Source organism: Trichinella spiralis, assembly GCF_000181795.1.
Source record: "Trichinella spiralis strain ISS 195 chromosome Unknown Scfld4, whole genome shotgun sequence".
NCBI lineage: Eukaryota > Metazoa > Nematoda > Enoplea > Trichinellida > Trichinellidae > Trichinella > Trichinella spiralis.
The window spans coordinates 678,370-704,043 of record NW_003526943.1 but is presented as its reverse complement, the minus strand read 5'-3'; the positions used below and the strand labels follow the sequence as shown (position 1 = coordinate 704,043).

Genomic DNA, 25,674 nt, shown 5'->3' with positions numbered 1-25,674 from the left:
ATATTCCTATTGAAAGTAAATGGTTATTGGTATTTTATATTTCCAACAGTTTTAAAAAGACTATGTGCTGTTTTATCATATGGTGGCACTGAGTCCTCAAAGAAGTCATTCACTCAACGTATGATATGCTTATGATAGGAATAGAATGTTCATTTAGAATAGACGAGCAAAAATAAGAAGATATGGAGTAACAGTAAAGGTATGTAATGTGGAGTAATAATGTGAATCAAACTACCCTTCTCTGTGATCTCGTAAAAGGACCTGTGGCAAGAGACGACTCAGATAGACAATTGGCTTTTATTCATACAGTAAAGGAGTCATTAATATATACATTATGATTAATTTTTGGTCGACTTTTACGCCGCTGAATATAAATTTTGAAAATTAAAGCTTCTGTTTTGCAGATATTTTGCAACAGAAATGAAAGTAGTGCAAATTGTTTCACAGTTCCTTTTTCTTTCACTTTTGAATTTAAATCATGTAATTAAATTAAAATTATTACCATATATGTATTAGTGAATTGTGTGTAAAAGTGCTATTTGCTTTTTCAGTTGGAAACAGCATCAATTAATAATAAGCATGCAGATAATTTCTTGAAGCTTAATGTTAACAAACTCTAATTATTAATATATCTTATTGGATACTTTCTGGATTTATTTGCAAAGATTTAAAGGTATTAATTATGAAATTTCTAATGTAGCAGCAATTATTTACTGAATGAGGATACAGAAAGCATATATATGCAACATTCGCACATGCAACATATATGCATTCAACATATATGCAATGATGTATAATTATAATAATTCTGAAAAATATAGCTTTTAACTTTTAAAAATCCTGTTTGCTAAAAATAAATTGAAGGAGGAACTTTCTTTATTATTTCAATTCATATGGTATTTACTTATTTGGAAAATGCTACTGCATAACTGAACAACTTTTAATAGTAAGTTAAATTAGCTAATTGCGAATTAACGCGAAAATTTCATGATATTTCACACTAATTAGTGTATTAAATTTTCAGCTAGTCTTATAAATGAAATTAGAATAAAACCTTATTTTAGTTTTAATTGCAATTTTATTTAGATGTTTCCAATTAAGAAATAAAATGAAAGCAGTAATATTCTGGTTAATTGTCGCATTCAACACTTCGGTAAACATAGGTAATTTCGAAAAAACAGTCTCGTGTGATATTTTATTATAGATTACTGAATGCAACCGCATCATTGCATATTTCCCAGATGTAGATATGACATGTTTGCTAAATGTGGTTCCTTTTGAAGATGAGCCAAATTCTGTAGTGATGACAGAATTGTCTTTGGGAAAGTGCATTAAATTATGCAATGAATTAATGGCAGAGCATAGATGCAATAAAGTTTCTTCATTAAATCACGTTGTTGCTTGTATTTTGCACTATTCAGATGAAGCGACAACTGACAATGTTGCTCTTAAAAATCTTGATGAAAGGACTTTTGTTATACAGAAATGTGAAAATGGTAAGTGCATCATAAATTATTTAGAAAGTTACATCTTAAAGTTTTTAAAAGAAATAAATATGTTTTACTTTTGCATTCTACTCTATGCACATATGCTACACAATACTTTTTGGAAATTTATTTATAAATGTAATTTTGTATTGTAATTTTATTTTAAAAATGCTTCTTGTAAATGAAAAATTTAAATTAATAAATTTAATTTTCAGTATAGACATTTTTAGGTTATTATTATAGCTTGGATACTGATAATTTTGTCAACATAGCAGCTGAATTTGAAATTGACTTTATAAGATCAACATTATGGAAAGAAACATGCATTATAGAAATAAAAAATCCATTAGATCTGTCAAATGTAACGTATATTGATAAAATCCCACACTTATCACTGGAATTATGTATTTTCAAATGTCGAATAAAAGGCACTTGCAATGCAGTTTTGTACAATATAAATTGTACACTTTACAGTTTACAATATACGAATAATTTAACTGAAATTCGTGACGAAAATGATGATACCTTGATATTTTTGCACTTCTGTTTTGATGGTAATCAGTTTTTTACATTTATTATTTATGATTTTTTATTGATTGTCATATTTATCTTCAAATTGTATGTTTGTGGTTTGCTCAATAATAATAATAATAATAATGTTAGTAATAATATTAACAATGAAGCATTGTTTTAGAAAATTTTTTTGTATCCAGCATTGAAGTGGCAAAAAATAATTTGGAATATAAGCGCTTTAGTTCGTCTGAAAGAACACAAAGTTTAAATATACCTATCACCGGCCATAAACGTGAAAAATTTTACCTATTTTCACCTTTAAGTAAGTGGAATTAAAAATAACATTTTTTTAAAAATCAGTATAACTTCACCAATGTCATATTTGAAAACTTTTTGAAATTTACAACTCTTTTACTTTAAAGTCGTAAGTTTTCTAAGTCTCAGCACGCACTATTTTGCTATCAAGAATAATTTTGTAGTTCAGTTATGAAAACATAAATTTATGTCAAAATAAATTCATAAATTCACAGTAATATAAATAAAGCAGCATTTTACTAAATTATTGATATAATTTTAATAATTTAATGAATTTTAATTCAGTTTTGTGCATAAGCGTTTTGTAAATGAGAAAAGCTAACCAATAAAAAATGGAATGTACGAATTAATTGATTTGAGTAATGTGAAAAGTACATTTTTAAGCAAACAAAACCAAAGTAGAGATAGGTGATTTGAAAAAGATCAGCGAAAAAGAACTGAATGCAAGTTCATTTGATCAACAATTTATTTATGATGAAGTGAAAATGGAAGTTAACATTCCAACATTTTTTGAAAGCTGCGAGATTCGCATCACCAGCATATACACTCCTGATGGCATATTTCCTCTGCGAACGCATGCAAATGTGCGATCCGCAAACAAATGCTTAGAACTGTGTCGGGCATCTATAAGCAATTGGCCTTATCGTGCAGTTTTATATTCAAAATCTAACAAATCGTGCACGGTAATTGCTACTGGACTTGGTATCGACGAGTATAACTTCAACAATGATGAGATTTTTATTGAACTCGGCCATTGTTACCTTGGTAAAAGTTTTGAATATTGAAGTACTAACTTTTTCACGGAATAATTAATTTTTAAAACTAATATAAGCAGTAGTCAGTGCATTATTATTATTATCATTATTATTATTATTTCAGATCGCTTTGAAGAACGATTACACAATCCGGAACTTTTAAAATTTTATGTTAAAGAAACTAAAGAAATCTGTGTGGTAGAGTTTTACAGGAATAACTGCACATCTGATTTCTATAAAATTAAATTGATAAATAATACGCAAAGTATTGATCAGTGTATTTCTTTGTGTCGCATTGAACAATACAGTTCAATTTGCTCAGCTTTTCTTTTCACAATGGACAAAGAATGCATTGTTTTGGGGAAAACCAATCTGTTCGGCATGAATTTAATCAAACCCGCTAACACTCTTCTCGGAGAAATGTTATACTGTGAAGAGGGCGATTTAACAGACCTCATCCAAAGTTTCTGATCATTACTAACTCTTAAACTGATAAAAAATCTTCTAACCTTTAAAAATGAATTCATCAATATTTTTTAAAAGTTGCTTGCAGTCTTTTTTCTTAAAAGTATGCTAAGGTCAGTTTTCTTTACATGCCAGAGTAATTTTTGTTATATTTCTGAAATAAATGATAGCTTTCAGTGCACTATGATGTTTCGCATTTTTTGAAATAAAAGTGGAGTTTCCAGCAATATTTTCGGCTTGCAACAGCGCATCTTTTGCTGACTACTTTTTCAGTTTTTTATGGACATGTGTTGAAGATAAAATCGATATTTCACATTACTTTTTTATTTTAATAGATATTATTACAATCATTGCATATATATTTATCTGCATTAAAAATTGATTATTTGAAATACTGTCGATGCACGTTTATTTGGACACGCCAAGTTTATCAAAGTAATTTTAACAAAAAATGTAAAAGTGATCATTGCAACACGGAGTTTTACACTTGCTGCAACAAGTGCCGACTTTTGGGTCTTTCTTCCTGCCGCAAAAGTCACACCTTTTTGGATACTTTTTTGATCGCCTCCGCTCCTGACCGCTTTATTGTCGTCGCTGCACCCCTAAATTCAGTGTCTTTTCTTACTGGATAAGAGAGGGCATGCGGCGGACTGGCAGGATGTCTGAGAAGAATGCTGTCTACAGAAGTTTTGCCACATTCTATTAGGGTACGTTCTGACTTTCCGATGTTTCAATCTGGACGTGTAGAGGTCCATGTATGTAATGCAGCCACACCCACGCAGAGCAACACACTGCACCAAAGCGCATTGTTATGATTCGTGCATCAATGTGAAATATAATTTTCTTTTGTAACAGTTGTCCATATGTGCATGTGAAACCTTAAAAACGTTGTCACAAAATAGCTGTAAACCACATTTGCAATTTCAAAAAAATGCATAATAGCGTATTGCACTAAAAACTATCCTTTTGTTGAGAAATATTGCAAAAATTAGTCTAAAAAAACTCAAAAATTTTTGGTCACTAAAAGGCTTACAAATTAATAAAATTACTTATTTTTCGAATGAAACACATACAGTTGACAGAGTACTATCCATCTGAAACAAATTTCATAAAACTTCAATATCGTTCAGAGGTTTTGCACGTGTTTTTCTGATTTAGGATTGATTCCTCCCCAGGAATTCAAAAATATACATTTCAACTTTACGATCTTCTATAGACCGAGTAAAAATTCTTAAAACACCAGAAGTTTTTTTTTCAAAACACGAAATATTGTGTTAAAGGAAATCTCGCAAAGCTTCAGATCGCAAAAATGAAAATTAACGGAGTGCAGCACATACAAAGCATCCTATGGTGAACTCCACCCGAAGAATCCATCATGGGGCCTATCACCTTCAACTCTGAATAAGTCAATAAAACTATACGGATCTAAATGTTAAAAATTTACCGAATTAAGTAACTGAGCTTTGATATTCATTAGGAATTTTAGTGCTGAAGCGCAAATAAAGTGAAACATTTCAGAAGTATAAACAGGCTAAAAATTAACATGCATATGACTGTTTTCCATTATATCTACTTGAAATTCAAACTTTAAGTTCATTTTTAGCATTTACCGAAATGAATACAAAATAAATTATCCATTACGAATATCTCAATTATAATGTTATTAAAACAAAATGTACCTAAATTACAATAATAGTTGATTCTAATTATGATTAACTACCTGATTTTCATTTTTTCAGCTATAAATTAATTTCAGTTACATAATCATTAATATTTATATTCATATTGATTTTATGCAGCAGTATAATTGAAAATTTCATTTCATAATTAATAAGATATTAATAAATAAATAAATAATAGTAGTAAATTTTAGTATTCTAGGTAATCAGTCAATTTGTAAAGCACAATTAAAATTTTAAATCTGTCTTAAATAAACTTGTCTGAACAAACAGTTTCTTCTTAATTATTTGCGTCTGGTAATTTACTTTTTGAAAAATGAAATAATATTTAGGTAGCTATTTAAAAATTATCATAAAATTAAAATCTGCTTTTGAATATTGCTTTTTGCGTTAACTAAAATTTAAACATGAATTACATTTTAATGCAAATTTTCTTTAAATTTTTGCAAAATATCAAAAGTAAATATACAATCAAGTACATATAATGTGATTTATTTGCACATTTCTGAACAACTACATAAGCATTATTTAATCAACTTAAATTGCCTTCAATAAATAAGCAGAAAATATAATTTTGATTCTTAATTTTCCTCATGTTCTCTGCTATTTTATCCATCTTATTTGTTTATTACTGGCATTCTGTGCTAATTTTGTGTGAAATGCCACTACAATAAATGCACATGTAAAACAGTTGCAGCATGAAACACTCTTTACCAACGCAAACTATACGAGTATATTCAATAAAAAACTTGCTTTTATCGCGTACTAAGGTTTATTTAATATCACTCATAAGTTCACAATAAGCCCATCTTTCTTATTTTCAAATTTCTTCCAAACGCTCAATATTGTTGCACTGCATATCTTCTTTAAAAACAGCATGGATTTTTCAATTTTTGAAAATAACATATAAAGTAAAATAAAAACTTTTGCAATTATTCAACAGTCAATTAAAATAAATTTGTATTGTCATCATAGAGAACTTATTGATATTTCTGTTTTAATATTTTTCTCCAATTGAAGCTATAAAAAGCACAGTGGTTTAAAATAAAATTTGGCGTTGCTAGAAAATGATAGCCTTCTGTGAAACGTTTTTAATGATGTTTTCCATAGTATTGGTAAGAAATGTATTTCAGCGACTGCTTATTTATGCTGCAGTGTTAATAATAATAATTTGTTTTTTTAGGTAACCGATGCTCTACTATTCAGTGGCTATTTAGAAGAAGAAAATTTGTCATGCCTGTTTGGATCAGCAAGATATCGTGGTGATATAGAACACTGTACTAATGAAGCACATGCAAGGGTTTCCTATGCCAGATGCATTCGACTATGTGTAAATGCTTCCTTTCATAAAGAATGCAATGCAGTGTTTTATTTTCCTGATACTCAATCTTGCCTTGTAATGAACGTGTCAGAGTCAGATTTACATTCAGATGGTGACATGTTTTTGGACATTGTTTTCATCTATGAATGCAAAGGAGGTAATTTGAAAAAAATTAAATTCTAATCCGTATATATTAGTTTGATCTTCAATTTGAAACAAATAAATTTCCTGAAAATTATAACTTTAATATATTTGCATCATAATTTGTTTCAAGTTTAGTCTTTTGATTGTAAATAATACAAAGATTCATATTAAATTGTAGGGAATATTGATTTGCTTCTTAACGCAGAATCAGCAAATATGGATGAAAGTATTCTGGACTCTACTGTTTATATTTCTAGTGCAGAACGACATAGGAAAAAATATTTTTACCAAAAAACAAGGAAAGATGTTTTTTCAGATGCTCTGCTTATTCGAACATTTACAACTCCAACTGCTGAAAGTTGTGTAATCATTTGTGACCATACCAGTCAGCTTAATAATTGCAATGCTGTCACTTACACGAGGGGAACAAAAAGTTGTAGTTTTTATTCCTTTTCGTCATTTCCAACTCTTTATCCCGGTGCTGAAGAAAATGGAACCGCATTTTACATCTTGTACCTCAGTTTTAGAGGTATTTATTTCTTAAGTATTTTTAGTTATTAAGCTATTTATTAAGTGTAAATTTGAAACATTATAATTCACTTATTTTTAACTGAAATTCAACATTAAAATTTTAAGCATATTTTAATAAATCAATTCCTTTAATAAGTTATTGTTAAAATTGTCGAACTTTAGTTGTCAAATTTTCATCTTATGAAAATAATTTCATCAACTCATTATTAGTAACAATTATGGCTAATTATTTTGTATGACAGAAAATAAGCAAAAAAATTTCAGATGAAATTCAAGTACATACTTTGGAAATTCCAAGCAATAAGAGCCTTCCATATCTTCTCAGAATTTCAAATGTGATTTCGACACAGTCTCAACGTACGTGATTTTAATTTTAATTTTGATTGTTAATACACCTCAAATTTTTATTACTAATTTCAGGAAAAAATGTTTTTAATCATAATTTTAGTTAATGAAATATTCACCATTGCTAATAATTTGATCATCATCAAAATTTTGTTTTATAATATTCGTAAGGTAGCAATAATATCATATACACAAAAGTTTTTTAAATACGTCTAAAAGAAAATGCAGCATCTAAAAAATGCAAAAGAGTAAAGTTTTGCATTAAATTTTTACTGAAGTTGATATGTAGATTTTGATTTTATTTAAAGAAATCCTGTGATTTAACCAAATAATAAGGGAACTAGAATAAAGAAAGCAAATATAGGGCAGGTATGCTCACTTTAAAGTTAATTTAAGGCAATTTAAAATGAAATTTATTGTCCTTAAAGTTATTTCGTTGTCACTTTTAACTGACCATTTTGCGACTTATTAAGCAGAAATTCGATTTAATTTATTAATTAATAATGTTGTAACATATTAAATATGACGGCTTTAACATTTTTTTAATTTTAACTTTTTAAAGATATTTTGTGATAAAGTAAAAATGGAATATTATGCTTTTTTACTTATAAGACAAGTAATTTTTAAGATGTGGATCAATATTCTATTGATGAAACAGTTCCTCCCATCTCATTTACACCCACCGAGGAAGAATTTGCAGTAAATCTTTATAATTTTTATGAAGTTTGTATTGTTAAAATGTTAAAAACGTTCAACTCCACGCGGTTAGCGGTAAAGGATGTTTTCACCAACGTTCGATCACTGAATTACTGTTTACATCTTTGTCGCAATATGTTACCTGAGTGGCCCTATAGAGCAGTTCAGTATTCAAGAATTACTCACAAATGTGCAGTAATTGAATTAAATACACAAGGAACTGCCAGACGCCTTCCTAGACTAAAGATGCGTCTTATTGAACTGCGGCAATGTACCTCAGGTAAGCGTATGTGATATTCTTAGTGGTTTTAGAATTTTTTCATTAAATGCTATGGTTTAACGTTTATGTTAAAGTTAAATTACTTGATATACGCATTTGAACATTTTAAAGAATCTCTTTCAATTTTAATGCCTTTGCTCTAATGTGTTTAATTTAATACTGAAATTATATTTCTTTGTCAAAGCACACATAATTTCTTAGGAATGGAATTCTTCTTAGAAATATGATATTCAAATGTTATTTGCTGATCAATTTCATTTTATGCATTACTGAAATAAATAAAACTATTTTTCTAGTATTTTTGAAATTTATAAAATCTTCACCTTGAAGCACATTATTAATGTATTATATGAAACGATTGCAATTGATGCTCAAATGAATTGCTCTTGATTTTAGACAGATATGATTTAAGAAATGGAAACCCAGAGCCTTTAAAATTTTATATAGAAGAAGACCAAGAAGTTTGTGTCATTGAATTTTTTATAAGTTCAAACGTCGGCGGTTGGAAACTGCTGAGGAAAGTATATTCAAGTACAATTGTTGATTGCATCCGTAAATGTCGCTTTTTTAATAAGGAACAAAGCTGCAGGGCATTTAATTATACACAAGAAAAAGATTGCTTACTGTTTGAAGGGGGAGAAGAAGAGTACACAATCAGACCAAATTCATGGTTCGGGGAAATCATGAACTGTGAAAAAGGGTTGCTGACAGATATTATTTCAAAATTTTAATCTTTCAGCATTTTATATGAAACATACAAGAATGTCATAAACTTTGCAGAATATAATAAATTATATATTGAATACTTTTGAAATAAAATTGATAATGAAAGCACAATAAAAGTGCCTCAATGTGTTATAAAAATAATATTTATAAATTGAGCGCTTAAACTTTTTTTTCAGAAGAAATTAAGCATCGAAAAGATTACTTATATTCATTTTTATTGTAGTGTGACAAATGATATTTTTACAAATGAAATGCCATTATTAGAGGCGCATTATAATTTAACTTTGCTAAAATATAGTACAGTAATAAAGTACAACGCATTATTGGCTATACTGTTATTACAAATAAAATTGTGCTTCTTGAATAAAATACCAATCGTTACATTATTCTGTAACCAGTAATCTATAAAACACAAAAAAACTATTGTTTTACAATCAAACGACATTAGCCATACAAGTTTTTATCGAAACGCCAAAGAATGCTCTTTACTTGGGCATCAAAACAGAACTTTGTCGAACAATTACTTTATTTAAATTTAATCAGTCAAGTGCCTGAAATTAATGCACGACTATATGCGCTACATTTCTATAGAATTGTATGATTTGATATAATTGTTAAATTGACCGGTTAAAACAATGCATTGGTTGATGTATAGCGACAAATGTAGTATTCACAGACACCGCCGAACCTACAATCTTCCATACTTATACAAGGCTCTCGATAAATAAATCCTACAAATGCAATTCATTATCAGATTTTATATTTCATTATTTTCTTACCATTGCAATCACAGTAAGGACAGTTTCTGAACATTTGAAATGATGCACATGGCCTTTCACAAACAGCAATTGGGCAGTTTTCTGTAAAAATTTGTTGTCATAAAATTAAATTAAATTTATTAATTAATGAAAAAACTGAAAAATCATAAATATAATATAAAATAAAACAAAAGTACTGTAATGAATTTACATAGTTAATACGTAGGTATTTTATGCAAGTGATTTTATGCAGAAAAGTTAAATTATAGTTAATATTTTATGCAAAAAGTAAAATTATAAAAAGTTTCTGAAAGAATGCCGGGCACCAACAATTTCAAAAATACTTACTTTTTACATAAATTGCACTGAACTTCCTTTCGTACCGTATCCCATTAATGTATGCTTCTTCGCTTGAGCCACTTACTTGTAATCTAAAAGCGATATCATGTACAACTGTGCAAGCTACAAAAATAAAGCATCAATGTTTTATGCTAGTTTCTAAAATGAAGCTTCATCCAATAGCAGTAACAAATCTGTCCTTTGCAAGTGGTATCTGAATAAATAAAAATTTAAAACATTAAAGTGGAAAAATAAAAGCATCTAATTAAAAAAATACATTCCGGTTTGAACGCAACTCTCTTTTATATCAACATTTAGATATTATATTATTTTAGCATACGTTGAAAAATTAAAAGAAATTTTTCAATGGCAACAGTATATATATTATGGAGAGCATAATTTGTGAAAGTTACTTTGAAGATGCGTTATTCATACTTGTGTATTAAAAATACTAATGAATAATCTACAGAATACATCGATGAGTTTAAATTTAAAAACGCAATACAAAACTATCTAAAAATTTCTTTTACATTTATTTAAAATTAATTAAATGGCAAGTTTTTTGTTTTAACTTTTAATTTGGCACTTTCTAATCTCAGCCCATAATGCCAACTTAAATTGCGATATTAATTATTTGTTTCATAAAATAAACTTAATCTATTTGCAAAAATAATAAAAGCAAAAATTCCATAAATTAAAAAACATGCTGATTTCTTTTGAATATGTGAAATGCTTCAATTATATATAGTTATGTTGAAAAAATGAATTGTAGAAGGAGAAAGAGACACTTAAGTCTTATTTTATTTTATGTTTTTCAAGTAAATAATTACTTACTCAGTGATTGTCAATAAAAATATTGATTTCACTGTTTTTCCATTTTCGTGAGTAAGAACTGTTGAAGCAAAAATAAACTGTAATATGCATAAAAATAAATAAAAATCATACTTACTTATTATTAAAAGTAAAATTAGCAAATTCATTTTCATACAACTATTTGTCATTTAATAGAAAAAATTATTACACTAACATTTTATGAAAATTGATAATATGATCAGGACCGGTTTATTACTTTTAAAAAAATTATTGAATAATAATTTTGCTTTTTACTTTTAATGAATATTGCATGCTAACTGGCTTCAGTAGCATAGAAAACAAATGCGTACTGTGAAACCAGCAAAATGTAAACTTTTTCAAAGTGTTATTTGTTTTATGATTTGTTTTTAAATGAATAATTCATATTGATAAGTATACTTTTCTCATATGGCTAACAATTTGTTTATTATAGGAAAAAGTGAAACCATTTTAACAAATATCAATTGCATAAAATGACCATTTGCTATTGTTCCACAAATAATTCAAGAAGACAATGTTAGCAAATTATTACTGAATCACATTGAAATGTTTCATGAATTGTTAATAATATTTATCAACAAATCTCACATTGCAAAATGGATAATTGTATATGATAGTCATAAATGTCTCCAGTGCCGACATAACATGACGATTTACCAACTGTTGTGTGGAAAACGTTGACGCGCTCCATTTCACTAATTTCTATTCCATAACTAGCTCAATTTTAATAAACAGCTTTTATTAACATGGAAAATAGCTTAAAAAATATACAGTTGTTTTTTTTGAAAATTCACATCCATTTCATAAAAAAGTTTCCTGAATTTCAGTAATTCATTTCTGCTATTATTATTGTTTAAATTGTAATCCAGTTGTTATTACGTAGGATATTATTGAAATTTATTGTAAAATTCGGTTATCAATAATTATAACAAAGTAGCATTTATTCTGCCACTTTCAATTCTGATGATAGTGAAGAATATGATAAGCAAAAAATAAAAGAAAAAAGATAACTGTTATTTCAATGAAAAACTTGTCAAAATAAAAAGCACGTAGCAGTTTTCATTTTAACAAAATCAGTGTAATGTTATGAAAATTTGTTTTTTGAACTATTTCTTTTATTTATTACTGTCAAAATAAAAATTTTAACAAAATCATCATATAAAGCATTATTAGCAATGCTTCAGTAGTTGTTCAATAATTTGGCAACTGCAGTGATTTGAAATTTACAAAGACAAGAATTGGAAATTGAACCTTTAATTTTTTCCACTCAAAGAACACCATCAAAATTATGCTCACAAAAGCAGGACATTAGAGAGGCCATTTTAGCATTTTAATGTTTTTCAATAAAGACTTGAAACGCTTGGATGTTCGCCAACTTTAATCCTTGTAGTTCATTAGTAACAAATAGAAATGTCGTTAGCAGTGAGTAAGCAAGTATTTCTTTTAGAAATTGAATACTGAACATTTTCTTCAAAAAAAATCAAGCATTTTACGAACACAAATCATAATGTTTTTTACAAATAAGACAACAATGTTAAATTTGACCAATGAATTGCATGAGATAAAAAATAATTTTTTTCAAAAATATAGCTCATTAATTTTACAGGTCAGATTTACTAATTAACGAAAAGCGTCTAACGCTGTGTAGTAACAAATGGAATTTTCACATATACTTTCTATGTATATAACTACAGTTTATAATACTTAAAAATAAGGTTCTCAATAAATTTTAAACCTAAAAGTGAAACTTGCTAACAACCTTTCTTATTATGCTATCTCTTTACCGCTGCATTCACAATATGGACAGTTTCTGAAAAAAATTCAAACGTTTTACACAAGTATTCACAAACAGCAACAGGACAGTTTTCTACAATAATTCATTATAATCATAAAATTAAATATACAAAAACATTTCAAGTAAATTAAGAAATATTAATTTAAAATGCACAATTAAAATTTTCTATTTAATATCTAAATTTCATCCAATATATGATTGGTAAAACTTTCGAAAAGAATAATTATTACAGAAAATGCTTAGTCTCATTATACGACTAGCTAAATATTTTACTGTAAGGCACTCCACTGATGCATTTGTTTTACAGTTCGAAGAAAAAATGAATTTTTTAAATCTAATTAAAAATGATAGTTCTAATAATGAATCTTAACCTACTTTATAATCAGTATATTTACTTTAAAAATATCAAACTTTTCATTTGAATAAATATGACATCAAAGCATTAAAGTGGAAAAATGTCAACATCTTATGCACTAATGCATAACACTTTAAAAACATCAGTGTATTTGAACTAAATTGTCTTTTAAACGAATACTTTGTTATTTTTTATATTAAAACAGCTTTTATTACTTTTAATATATTACAGAAAATATAATTTATGAATATTTTTTAACAGCAATAATGCGTAAATTATCTTATTTGAAATTATTAATGAATTATCTTTGAGTATAAATTATTTTTCAAATTTATAAAGTTCAAGAAAAATTTAATAAAACTTTCTAAAAATCTAAACACAAACATTTCCTTACAAAAAGAAAAAATTCAATTTAATTTAATGGCAGTTTTTTTATTTTGACTTTTTAATTTTCTCTTATTCAAATATTTTGAAAATTCGCAAAAATTTTTTGCATTCTCAAAATGTAAACGAAATTATTCTGTAAATTGAACAAATACTGCATTTGAACAGAGAAATGCATAAAATATTAGCATATTTATGTTGAAAGAAAAGGAAAAATACTTTATTTTCCATGTATAAACAACTCAAATGCTGCTTGACGCATAAACTCTTTTTTGCACTTTTTTGAGTAGAGACTGCCAGCAAAACAATTTCTGCTACATTTCATATTATACAGACAATTTTTCAATGCATTATAAAAAGATGCTGTTAAACTATTTTTTCTAGTTTTTTTCAAATTACAATTTTACAAGCTCTATAAGATTTTTGAAAAAATATATTTTTGTTCATAAAAAATGAGACGTCAGATAAGTTTTCTCCTCAAACATCTCTTTTCATGTATGAATTTCAGATAATAATGAGGCGTTTCAGTATTTTCATGTTTAAAGCAATCTGAAGTTCTTTGTTTTGTAGAAAAAAAATTTTTAAGAATTCTTATGCAATTCAAATTTTCGTACATTAAATTTAAAATGTGATATACACCCTTAAATTTCGCCATTTCTTTTAGAAGCATGAATAAAGAAAGCATTGCTTCTCAAAATGCTAATTGCAGGCATTGAAATCTATGTATCATCATTTACAGTTAATATTACTAAAACTGTTCATGTTGTTAAATAAAAAATAAACTTTCAAAAGTTATTTAGCTCATAAAATTATTGTGTCACAGCATAAATTTCATTATATATTCAATGAAGATGCATAAAGTTCTATATTTATTTGATTTTTTTCATTGGTGTAACAATAAGTGCTGGTCACAATTTGATAATTTTTGCAAGACGAATAGTTTTCAATTATGAAAATTTGGTTTTATAATTAATTAGTAAAATTAGCTTAGTAAGGCGATGTGAATTTTATATAAATTGAACAGAAACAATATTTTCACAATTTCACAATGAGATCTCACCTTTGTTTATTCAAATAAAGTAATTGATGCTTTATTACATGAAAATAAAATTGATTTCTTCACCCCTGTGTCGCTGCCGCCAATAATTACAATTAATAGAAGCATCTGCTGTATCGTAAAATATTTTATTTGCTTATACTAAGTAAGCAATGAAGCATGATGCGCTTTGGTGCAACACATTATTTTAAGCATTATTCTTAGTCATTAAATTCAAAGAATTACTTCTTTCCATAATAATTTTAAAGGCATTGTTTTATAGCTGTGTCTAAGTAGTTTATAATAAATAATGTCCGCTTCATCAACAATTTATTAACAAATAATACACTGAAAAGTTAAGATTTCCTTGTCTGAATAATGAAATAATTTTTATGATAATTCAAAATTAATAAATTACATTGAATATTTCATTTGGTACATAACTAAAAGTGGTACATCAATATGATGCATGCGTTTAAATGTTGATATTTTCAAGTAAGCTGCATAATTATTCATGAATAATCAAAATATTTTCCCACTTTTTATTAACAACGAAAGCGGCTTCAACAAATATAGTTCCTGTGTTTTGTAATTCATTTGTTGATGCTGATGTTTTATGCAAAAGATGAACATTCATTCTTTTGCATAGATTAAAATTTACTTTATAACCTAATTTTAAATAACTAGGGAATAGTAAAATTTCAAATGTGATAAACAGAATCAAAAGTAGTGCCATAAAAAATTTTTTATTGTGATAATATTATTTTCATGAAATGTTATTCATTAATTTTTTTAATGTAAATTTTTGTGTACTGATGATATGACAGCTAGGTAGCCAAGTTTGAAAGAACTGTGAATTTCTGATTGATAATTGGGTGATTTTAATTTTTTAATAAAATTTACATACGCTTTACTTTTTAATTTTTCAATATTTTATTACTTTAGAATTTAGTATTAGCTTGGTTACAATAAGTGCTACGTTACATAATTTGCTTGCAGCAATTGGTATGTACTCAGAGCGCCTATATGGCATATTATTCTTTGCATTTTTTAATATTAAAATGTCTGCTGTGAGATTAAGAATTAAAGATTAGATATGGATTATTAAATTTTTGTATTGTCAAGGCGTTTTTATTGCTTTTATATTTGTTGCAGAAATTTTAAATTAAAGATATACTTCATTAACCTGCAGCAAAAGCAAGATTATGCAACGTCATTTTAAAATATAATACTAGTACCACCAAAGCAGATAAATAATTAAAGTAAAAAGCAAAATACTGGAGATTTTTCTAAATTTGAATATATGAGAAATAAAATAAAATTATTCAATATTTAAAAATTTTCTTCTAAAAGTCTATTGGGACATGCATATAATTACACAATAATGTCATGTAATTTCTTTTACTATGCAAATATTTACATAAAAAATGAATTATATAAATATGTTATTTCAAATGAATTATACTGATTCCAGCTAATTATTTATAAGAAATATAATTGCAAGTCAAAAAAATATTATTATGAGAAATTGATTTGGAATTAAATTGAAGAATTTACTTAAAATGAAAATGCGTACTGAATTATGAATTCAAATTGATGCATTTTAAAAATATTGGCTAGATTTTTTAAATCTCTTTTAATGGCTTATAGTGTTATTCAAACGTTTGGATTATAAAGCAACGCCGTTGTTCCCACATTGAAGGTATAAACTATTCAAAAGTTTTGCCACTATATCATTTATTTAAACATTCATCTTTGCGACTCCAAAAATTTTTCTTGACATTTCATTTATTTTTATAAATTCTTTATTTTTAATATTTTCAACTTACTTGCAGCTGCTTACTGAACTGAAATTAAGAACTTAAATACGTTCATTTGCAAAAAATCCACAAGATTCATTTTGAAAAATATTCTTGTTGTAGAGTAGTAATACAAAAGCTTATTAATTGTCACCAAGCCAAATTATATTTCATAAATTCAGAAATACAAGGCATTCTGAATAAAAATTAATAAATTAAATAAATGTATTAGTTAATATTAAGAAGTATAAAAATATGATCAGTTTAGCATACTTAACTGACAGCTCCATAAATTTAACTGTTTCATAACAATATGTTTAAATATAATTTAAAATGTTAAATCATATAAAATGTAAATTGTATATATATCTTAATTTATGTAAAACACACAATTTTAAAAAATAACATGTACATTGTTTAATAGAAACTTTTTTAGATAGTTATGAACTGTAATTCTCAACAATATGCATTTATATATTAATGATACTGATAGTTATAATGGATTGTGCAAAAGTGTCAATCACAGTTTATTTTGCTCATCAAATGCATATGCATATTTCCAAGTTAAAACTACAGTTTTAAAATAAAAATAAAAATTTAAATATTCCACGGTTACTAAATTTTTAATAGATCATCATCAATATTTATGAAGTACCAATGTTACCAGAAAATTAATGAGTATATAGTACTCAAATAATGCTAGCATTGAATCACAATTCAGAGAAATGAAGAACAATAGAGGGAATTCATGTCATTGAAGAACATCGATATAAATCTTCATAGCCAGTGTAGACGCAAGGACTGTTTTTGAATTCTGTTACTTCGTCCCTCATTGCATCTAAGCCACCTGAAACAACATGAGCTCAACTCAAATGTGTTAAAAAAATTTTCTTTTAAACGTTTAAACAAATAATTTAAAGATTATGAATTTTTATGATAAAATTAACAATTATGACTATTTTTCATTCACAGATCTGAAATAAACATGAATTAAACAGAAATCTCATGATTTAAATTTACATTTCCATTGAAAGTAAACATCGAATATATATAACAAATGAAAACAAATATATAAGTGGTGTAATTTTGCAATTTTATAAATATATAAATTTTACAATATAATTATTTTATAAATAATCATAAAAATTCTTACTGATCAGTTCAGCTCTTTTTCCATAACGTGGCAATGCTGCACGCCCATATCGAGCCAGCGAAGCTGGTTTCGCTTCAGAGAACAACGCCATTCCAATTAGAAAAAAAATTATTCGAATTTTTATCTTTAAGTCCATTTTTTCCAAATTCCAGATTCTAAATAAGAAAGCAAAAAGTATTGTTTCTTAACTTTTTGATCAGTCATTAACATAAGACTTTACCTTGCCAATAATTGTTACTGTTGTGAAGATATGTAAAATTGAAAAGTTTTCGAACAACAAGGAAGGATGAAGCAAAAGTATACTGCGCTTAATACTGATCTTCTAGCAATTTGTGCGTTTTCAATTCTGACAACGCCTACGTTAAAGTGTTTGTGTGCGTGATAGTATCCAGTTGCAGGTAATTGTAGAAGTTAAGGGATTCGATCAGAATCGTTTACTCCGATTACACGGAAGTGAGCTTTCTTGGATAATGTGGCTAGTGAAGAATAAGTTTTTTGTAGGTCTTAGATTTAAATTAATCACGCAGCAGCAATTACATTTAAGAAGTAGTCGATTCTTATCCGTAGAGAAGTCGTTTCATCTGACTGACCAGTAGTAGTTTCCAATAGAGTTCACGCGTTCATCTAATAACTCTTCTCCGCCGGATTATTTCACCCAAATCAATGAGCATAGTTTCTGCTGATCAATTTGGACATCATTATTTGAAACTATTAATGTTACCCTTTTTTGACTTATTTTGCCCAGATCTATTTGTTTAAGCACTATTATTTACTTAATATTTATATTGAAGCGGAAAGTGAAACTGCTGGCCAGTTAAATTTTAAAATTCTCTATACACCTACACAATGAAACGTATTTCCTTTCAGGCCCATTTCTTTTGAGTACAGATAATAATTCGGCTAACCCACGTATGAAAATACTGTATTCATTATTACAAATTTTCAAAACAAAAGATTTTTTTCGTTTCATTTATGAACATTTTTTTTAGGAAAAACTTCATTAACAAATGAAGTTTCTTACCAATATATTAACAATAGTTGTATTAATAACGCAAAATATGCAAATGAACAAACCTATTTTTCACTCATATATTCACTCTTTTTATTAGTTAAATTTGTTTATGCAATTAGCGGTATAAAATTAATAAGGAAATATAATTGTGTCGCAATAAAATGACAATTAAAAAGATGTTATCATGAAGACATTAAACAAACAGACTGCTTCTTATAGTATTTACAAACAATTTCTGTGACAGACTTGATCTCTGGAGAGGTTCAGGATTAAAGTAAACAGAAACTGAATTGTGAAGCGTATCTACATATGGAAGTGTCTACATTATCAACTACAGTGCAGAACGCACATTTATTTGCAAATTTTTTTACACAGACTTGCATTAATTAGATATTATTGCTCATTAACATAAAAAATTATGATATTTGAAATTAACATATCCATTATAAATAGCTTTTAAAATTTTGCAACTTCTAGTAAGAAGTTATTGTGAATCTTTCTTAAATGAAAATGGTTTGTTATTTGAAATCAACAGTTTTGTAATAAATATTTATTTAAACTGAAAATCATATTTTTATAGTCGTTCCTGTATTAAAATTCATATATTAATTTCACAATATCTAAAAATGCATAAATTATTCAAATGATCATTAAGTAATTTTACAATGACATTTTTAAAAGCAGTTTTAAATGATTATATTATATTATATTATATTATATTATATTATTTTATATTATATTGTAATTTATTCAAACTTTTTATATAATATCTATTTACTGAATTTTATTTCATGTGGAACACTTCAGGAAATGATTACGCATTAAGAATAGAATTTTGAAAAAATTTTAGCAAAGCATTATAGAATTCAGTATTTATTAATAAAATATGAAAGTATAAAATATGAAATTTAACTGATTTGATTTTCAAGCAAATAATTCTTGTGAAAAAATTTATGAAATTTCAATTTTTCAATTTTTAAAACAAAATGTAGTTCATTTTTCGAATAATTATTGACTATTGACTATTAATTTAATTAATAAAATGCTTATCAGCAAACCTACTGCCTATTTCAAACATAGATGAATTGCATTCTTAACAAACACTGTCTCGACGGCGTTACACAAACAAAAAATAATGAATGATTCGAGAATTTATTATGCATTTTATATCATAAATTTAATAATTATTACTGTACCAAAAGTTAACCGTATCTATCAAAATAAATTGTATCTGTAATTTAAAATAAATGTTCGCTTCTAATTCAAATGATTATGCGCACAACGATATTTTAGCAAAAATGTGTTAAGAATTAAGTTGCGTATATTTGAATATTTATAGAATAACATATCTTATTAATTTATTTCTGCTTCTGAACATTGTTTGCTTTCTATGAAAATCTGCTTTTCTTAATATCTTTTCCTCAATTAAGATTTGTTAAAATATCTAGAAAATAAACATTTTTGCATTAAATACATAAAAATTAACAAAATTTAGTTCGCTTTAATTCTTATTGCATAAGAAAATTATTAATGAAGATGATGATTAATATAAAAGGAAAAAGAAAGTTGCAAAATTGATATTTAATCACTTATGATGATGAATGAAAGCAAGTTTGACATGAAAAGCAAGTTTGATTTTATTCTACCAATTTACAGTATAATGTTATAATTTAATAATATCAAAAAATATCATGAATAAAATAATGATTAGACAATAATAATAATAATGCAATAATGTTCAAATAGCCACAAAGTCGAGTAAGTATATTTTATTTGAATAATGCAGTTATATTAGATATTAAAAATTTTTGCTTATACAATTCTGTGTAGCTTTCTTGTAATAAAAACGCAAATTCAATCTGATATAAAAGCTATAATGTTACAGCAGCTGTATTGAATATCTTTTGCATTCACAAAGTATTCCATTGAAATCACAGGGATAATTATATTTTATTAAATGTGGACTTCAAACTTTCAGGTGCATATTTAATCAGAACCCTGCTTTTAATATACTACTTGTTTTTTACTTTGGTAAGCATCAAGTAATTTAAGCGCACTTTTGCAAAGTAAACTTTCAAATTGTAGGAAAGCAGCCCAATGCATTCTTATGTATACATACCATTATCAGATAAAGTTTGTTTAATTGAAAAATATATTCCTCAGGAATATCCAATAGCATCTAGGATACCAATATTTATGTATGATTCATTTGAATCTTGCATTGCTGCTTGTTCCAGCTATTCGACCGGAGAACTATTGTGTAATGCCTTCATGTACAGTGACATAACAAAGGCCTGCCATCTTCATTTTTACGCTTTACATTTGACAGCAGGGATGTGTCCAGTGGAAACTGGGCAGTCACAGTTTTATTTGCATCATGGATGTCTCAACAGTATAATTATTTTTGTATAAATCTTGAAAAACATTTCTAGCACTTAATCCAACCTGATCTGTTTAGGAAGCAGTACTTTGTTGAATGCAGGTGTAAATGAAAAAAATGAGGCAGACGATAAAATTATTGTCCTTCCAGATTTGCATAAATCTTGCTTGATCAGAAAAAGACACGTTTCAGAAAGTTTCTTTGCAAAAATAACTGCGTATGTGACTGCAACAAGCTTGAAAAAATGTCTTTCACGATGTGTTGTAAAAGGTGCAGAAGCATGCAATAGTGTCATCTTCTCACTGCAGGAGAAAAGCTGCACTTTAGTTACACATCAGTCCACTTTCAGCGCACTGTCTGAAACAGTACAAAGTTCAGCATATTTTTTTGAAATTCATCATTGCAAAACTAGTAAATATGACTTTTTCATTATCATTACACATTCTGAGTTAAAACAACCAATGCTTTTTCTGTAATTAGTGTAATATATTCTTTTTAAACATGAATATGTGAATCATTAATATGCTACTAAAAAATAATTAAATTTTTAAGAAAATTTTATATTAAAAAATAATTAATTTGTAATTTTATTTGAATATGAATGAATATCTATAACATTTTTCTATGCCTCTTCTGCTTCTGCTTTGTAATTCTGTTTCAGAAATGCTGTTTATTATACTTTAACGTTTTCTTCAAAGCGTCAGTTGTAATAGTGACTGCGAAACTAAAAAAAAATTATTTTTTTATAAAAAGCATTTTGTTGATCAATAATTGCTGATTGCTGTTTACAGAAGTAATCAAGAATCCATTATTAATGCAAATTTTGTCACAAAATCCAACTATCCTCACACAGTTCATCTCTGGGTATAGCATACAACATACTCCTATTACTGAAAGTGAAAATGCTACAATTATTGATTTGCTCGAGTGCACTACTATGCAATGCTGCCTTCAGTGTTGTATATTGAAGAGAGTGGCTCTCGGCTGCAATGCGATATTTTTTAATGCTAAAGAAAAAACATGCTTACTTATGAAACTGAATGTTAATTCCAGTAATACGGCAGAGCTTGTCCTGTACAATTTGTATGCAGGTATGACTTTTCTATATAAATCTAAGTATAACTCTTATTTTTTGAATTACGCTGTTAATCTTACAGTCTAAAATGCATTGCTCAACTGCAACTTTTATTTCTTATTAAAACCGTGATTAATTGCAATAAAAATTTTTGCAATTACAATGCTTAAATTAAACATTCATGTATGTTGCATTCCTCTCTCTGTCCATGATGCTTTTACTTATGACTCCTGAATGTTGGCTTTTGAGACTTTATTTCAAATAAAATTAACGTTAACAGGTTCTATTAATTTATTGCAGATACTGACGGGAAAGAGAAATTAATATTGAGCAATTATGAAGATACTTTGCGTTTCAAAACTTCATTTGTATCACTGCATGAATTTCACGAACGGTGCCAAATAACGACGTTTACAAGTGCATATGCAGAAAATTTGAAAATGCACCCATTAGTGTTACAAGCGAATACTCTAAATGGCTGTCTTAATTTCTGCAGAAGTAACAGAAACGACATATTCAATTGTTCAGGCGTTTTATTTTCAAAGCAAGAAGAAACCTGCTATCAGTTAGTTGAAGGTACATCTCATGATCAAATTGTGACTTCAAATGGTCAAACTATTGTTCTGCTGCAACGCTGCGCAAAAGGTATATCTAATATCAGAATTATTCATCACTGCACATTTTAAATACAAACATTCATTATAGAATACCATCATATTAATTTCATTTAATTGCTGTATAAAAATTAAGGTTGTATTAAAAATATATTCCTGTAGAGACAGAAATTCAGAGACGTTTCTGAAATAAATTATTAGTAATAATAATGTCACTGAGGTAAATAAATGTTTGCCAAATTATTGAAAATTTTTCAATTTTTTACAAGAAACATAAAATGATCATTTTTAAATAAGGTATTTACTTTTCATGTAATCATTAGCTTGTAAGTGATAATGTGCTGATCGCTAACAACATTACAGTGATTTAAAACATTTTATTGTTACTTGAATATGAAGAATTTGAGCTATTTATGTATTTACTATTTTAATTTATTTGTTTAATTTATTTAGACAGAGAAGAAGAAAGAAGAAACAATAATGTTTTTTTTTTCTATAGTATTTATGAGTTGGAAGAAAAGTGCGTCTTTGAATTTTACGAAGGCAAAAATTTTAGCGGTTTTGAAGTGTATGATAGTATTCAGAAAGCAAATACTTTGTACCAATGTGTTTTAAAATGTGCGTCAGAGCAAATTTCGAAGGGCTGTGCAGCTGTGCTCAAATCACATGAGATGTGCTTGCTTTTTAAAAGAAATTCAACGGCGAGAATGTTTAGAAAATTGGACACTTCCTATTTTGGAGAATTGGTATATTGTGAATCAAAGTTTGCTGGAAATGATTTGAATGCAGCAAATTAAAAATATCATTAATAGACATTTTTTCTTGTCTTATTGTGAATTATCCTTAATAAATATGTGTTACGAAAAGAAATTTACCTGTTAACCACATTCCTGAAAAACAAATCTTAAATTGTTAATGCTTTAATTAACTTTATTAATCAAAGCAAAATTTTTATTATCAGCATTCAACTAACTCAACACTTTCCCATATGTTTATGTTAAAAGTATAGAAAGGGCTTAGAAAAACGTAGTCTTTTTGGAACCAAAAAAAAAGACTATAGAGCTGTGTTTGGTATCAAAATTTGCAGAATAACGTGCTCTACTCAAGTTTGTAATTTGTTTCACGAATTTTACAAAACTAAGTCCACACTAAGAAAAAAACTAAAAAATCACGATTTTTTTACAAAAATTTTTTTGCATTTTTTGCCAATAAAAGGCTTTAAAATTATTAAAATTGGAAATACTTTGATACCATCATGTACAGAATTCTTCGAACTATCCAATAAAACAAATTTCATAAAAATTTAGCATACTTCCAGCTTTTTAAACGTGTTTTCCTAAAGTGGGGTGGGCCCCACCCCAACAGTCCAACAACGTACCTAACGCCAACAATCCATCAGAGGGTTAATAATGGTATGGTCCAGACCGGTCCCGCGTTACTCTTATTGGTCGTTGACTGCGCTATTTTATTGGGCTGTCAAGTCGTTGTCTTATTGGTTTTCCCTGTATAATTGCTCATTGATTCAAATCCTTCCCTTGTGATTAGCTGTAATATTTTTTCATTTCATTGGTTCAAATATTCCATTTAGGATTACGTAACTTTAATAATAGTGACGTAACATTAATAGTGGAAATATTTATTATTCCAAAATTTTATTGTTTGTTTGAAGTTTTGTCATTCATTGAAATTTTGTTTATTTAAATATATTATTTTTGGTGAAGTTTATACTTTTTCATGATCAGCATTTCTGAAAACAATTTTTATCATTGTTCTCTATTTTATTGTACCACAGTGACGTCATACCAAATGCGATAGTAATAATTCAAAAAAAAACAATACATAAAACAAGCTAAATAGTGATTTTTATTTTTCACTACCCAACAGCAACAACAACAATAATAAACAACATATCAGTGAACGACTTTAACAAAGTGGCATCAGGGCGATTTCAAAATTACAAATTATTGTTTGTGGATGCAACTACAATTTGCAGTTAATTTTAAAAATCTGTAATGATCAGAATGAAAAAACTAATAATCAATAACCATTTAATTAATATTCACTGTAAGCAGCAATGAATAAATTTATTTTCAACATAAATAAAAACTGAAATGAAATAAAAGAACATTTGCTATGCTTTCTAAAAATAGCAATGAAAATCAAATGCAAATAAAATGTAGTTCTCATCAAATTGATGAAAACTTCTTAGTCACTCCTATTCACATAAAAATCACTGAGCTGTTTCGAGCATGCTTTAAAAGTGTAAATCACATGCTGCCTGCATATACATGGAATTGCGTACATAGAAACAGCTGCATATGCGTTTATGCAGCTATATAAATTCAAATGTAACTGTGAATAATAGAATAGAGGTACAGAGTAAAAGTGAAATGCCACGACAAAATAAAACATGCGCTATTAAAAGTAAGTCATCTACTTCCAAAATATTAATTATTATTTTTATGCCCAAATTGCTGAGAAATGTTGAATAGAAAGCAATATTTTTATTTGAACTGAAGTGAATGTTACTTCGTCCAAACATACTACTTTGTTACTAAACTTCAATTTAGAGGGGTTTTTCCGTTCAAATCTTTTCTTGCAAATTTTTTGTTATATGAGAACAAACCATGTCACTCCCAATTAACCCTTTCAAGCCCAGCGTATCAATTTTCATACATAATGTTTTATGCCCCATAGCTATTTACTGAAACGTGTTTGTTAAGCATGATTGTGTTTATATGTTCTTGACACTTGTCTTAACAATATTTTACTGCCATTTTTTTCTCATCTTAGTAGATTTTTTATAATGCGCCCTGCTGTACAGGTAGGTGAGACGAAAAAACATGAATTTGCATTTTGATGCAT

The 25,674-nt window shown here is 27.3% G+C and overlaps 5 protein-coding genes across 5 annotated transcripts; 2 read left to right on the top strand and 3 right to left on the bottom strand.

Moving 5' to 3' along the window:
- Positions 1–2,955: 2,955 nt before the first annotated feature.
- On the bottom strand, positions 2,956–5,099 carry Tsp_00200 (hypothetical protein). Its single transcript, XM_003375925.1, is given in 10 exon segments — positions 2,956–3,033; positions 3,281–3,303; positions 3,468–3,579; positions 3,931–4,137; positions 4,310–4,413; positions 4,495–4,528; positions 4,605–4,629; positions 4,857–4,960; positions 4,980–5,066; positions 5,079–5,099. The coding sequence occupies 10 exon segments, from the start codon at positions 5,097–5,099 to the stop codon at positions 2,956–2,958; spliced, it is 795 nt and encodes a 264-aa protein (XP_003375973.1).
- A 1,182-nt stretch (positions 5,100–6,281) lies between these two features.
- On the top strand, positions 6,282–9,262 carry Tsp_00201 (putative PAN domain protein). The gene is made up of 6 exons (XM_003375924.1): positions 6,282–6,329; positions 6,398–6,692; positions 6,858–7,208; positions 7,475–7,567; positions 8,184–8,531; positions 8,928–9,262. The coding sequence occupies exons 1-6, from the start codon at positions 6,282–6,284 to the stop codon at positions 9,260–9,262; spliced, it is 1,470 nt and encodes a 489-aa protein (XP_003375972.1).
- A 378-nt stretch (positions 9,263–9,640) lies between these two features.
- Positions 9,641–11,897, bottom strand: Tsp_00202 (secretin receptor). Its single transcript, XM_003375923.1, has 6 exons — positions 11,864–11,897; positions 11,221–11,265; positions 10,364–10,477; positions 10,037–10,117; positions 9,882–9,945; positions 9,641–9,659 (listed from the first exon to the last, which is right to left on the bottom strand). Exons 1-6 carry the CDS (start codon positions 11,895–11,897, stop codon positions 9,641–9,643), a joined length of 357 nt encoding a protein of 118 aa, XP_003375971.1.
- A 5,424-nt stretch (positions 11,898–17,321) lies between these two features.
- Positions 17,322–17,864, bottom strand: Tsp_00203 (conserved hypothetical protein). The gene is made up of 2 exons (XM_003375922.1): positions 17,729–17,864; positions 17,322–17,422 (listed from the first exon to the last, which is right to left on the bottom strand). Exons 1-2 carry the CDS (start codon positions 17,862–17,864, stop codon positions 17,322–17,324), a joined length of 237 nt encoding a protein of 78 aa, XP_003375970.1.
- A 2,833-nt stretch (positions 17,865–20,697) lies between these two features.
- On the top strand, positions 20,698–24,319 carry Tsp_00204 (putative PAN domain protein). The gene is made up of 9 exons (XM_003375921.1): positions 20,698–20,718; positions 20,826–20,873; positions 20,904–21,132; positions 21,313–21,531; positions 21,912–22,211; positions 22,496–22,840; positions 23,263–23,555; positions 23,897–23,915; positions 24,117–24,319. The coding sequence occupies exons 1-9, from the start codon at positions 20,698–20,700 to the stop codon at positions 24,317–24,319; spliced, it is 1,677 nt and encodes a 558-aa protein (XP_003375969.1).
- The last annotated feature ends 1,355 nt before the right edge of the window (positions 24,320–25,674 follow it).

Coding starts and splice junctions, on each gene's coding strand:
- Tsp_00200 (XM_003375925.1), bottom strand. CDS start 5,099: ATGGAAAACAGTCATATGCAT. Junction 4,414..4,494: donor TATTTCTCAACAAAAGGATA/GTTTTTAGTGCA, acceptor AACGTTTTTAAG/GTTTCACATGCACATATGGA. Junction 3,580..3,930: donor CAAATAAACGTGCATCGACA/GTATTTCAAATA, acceptor TCATTTTTAAAG/GTTAGAAGATTTTTTATCAG.
- Tsp_00201 (XM_003375924.1), top strand. CDS start 6,282: ATGATAGCCTTCTGTGAAACGTTTTTAATGATGTTTTCCATAGTATTG. Junction 6,330..6,397: donor TGATGTTTTCCATAGTATTG/GTAAGAAATGTA, acceptor TTGTTTTTTTAG/GTAACCGATGCTCTACTATT. Junction 8,532..8,927: donor ACTGCGGCAATGTACCTCAG/GTAAGCGTATGT, acceptor TCTTGATTTTAG/ACAGATATGATTTAAGAAAT.
- Tsp_00202 (XM_003375923.1), bottom strand. CDS start 11,897: ATGGAGCGCGTCAACGTTTTCCACACAACAGTTG. Junction 10,478..11,220: donor CTCACGAAAATGGAAAAACA/GTGAAATCAATA, acceptor TTATTTTTGTAG/CTTGCACAGTTGTACATGAT. Junction 9,946..10,036: donor TCCTTACTGTGATTGCAATG/GTAAGAAAATAA, acceptor GGAAGATTGTAG/GTTCGGCGGTGTCTGTGAAT.
- Tsp_00203 (XM_003375922.1), bottom strand. CDS start 17,864: ATGGACTTAAAGATAAAAATTCGAATAATTTTTTTTCTAATTGGAATG. Junction 17,423..17,728: donor AAAAAGAGCTGAACTGATCA/GTAAGAATTTTT, acceptor ATGTTGTTTCAG/GTGGCTTAGATGCAATGAGG.
- Tsp_00204 (XM_003375921.1), top strand. CDS start 20,698: ATGTGGACTTCAAACTTTCAG. Junction 20,874..20,903: donor ACATACCATTATCAGATAAA/GTTTGTTTAATT, acceptor TATATTCCTCAG/GAATATCCAATAGCATCTAG. Junction 22,212..22,495: donor CCTGTACAATTTGTATGCAG/GTATGACTTTTC, acceptor AATTTATTGCAG/ATACTGACGGGAAAGAGAAA.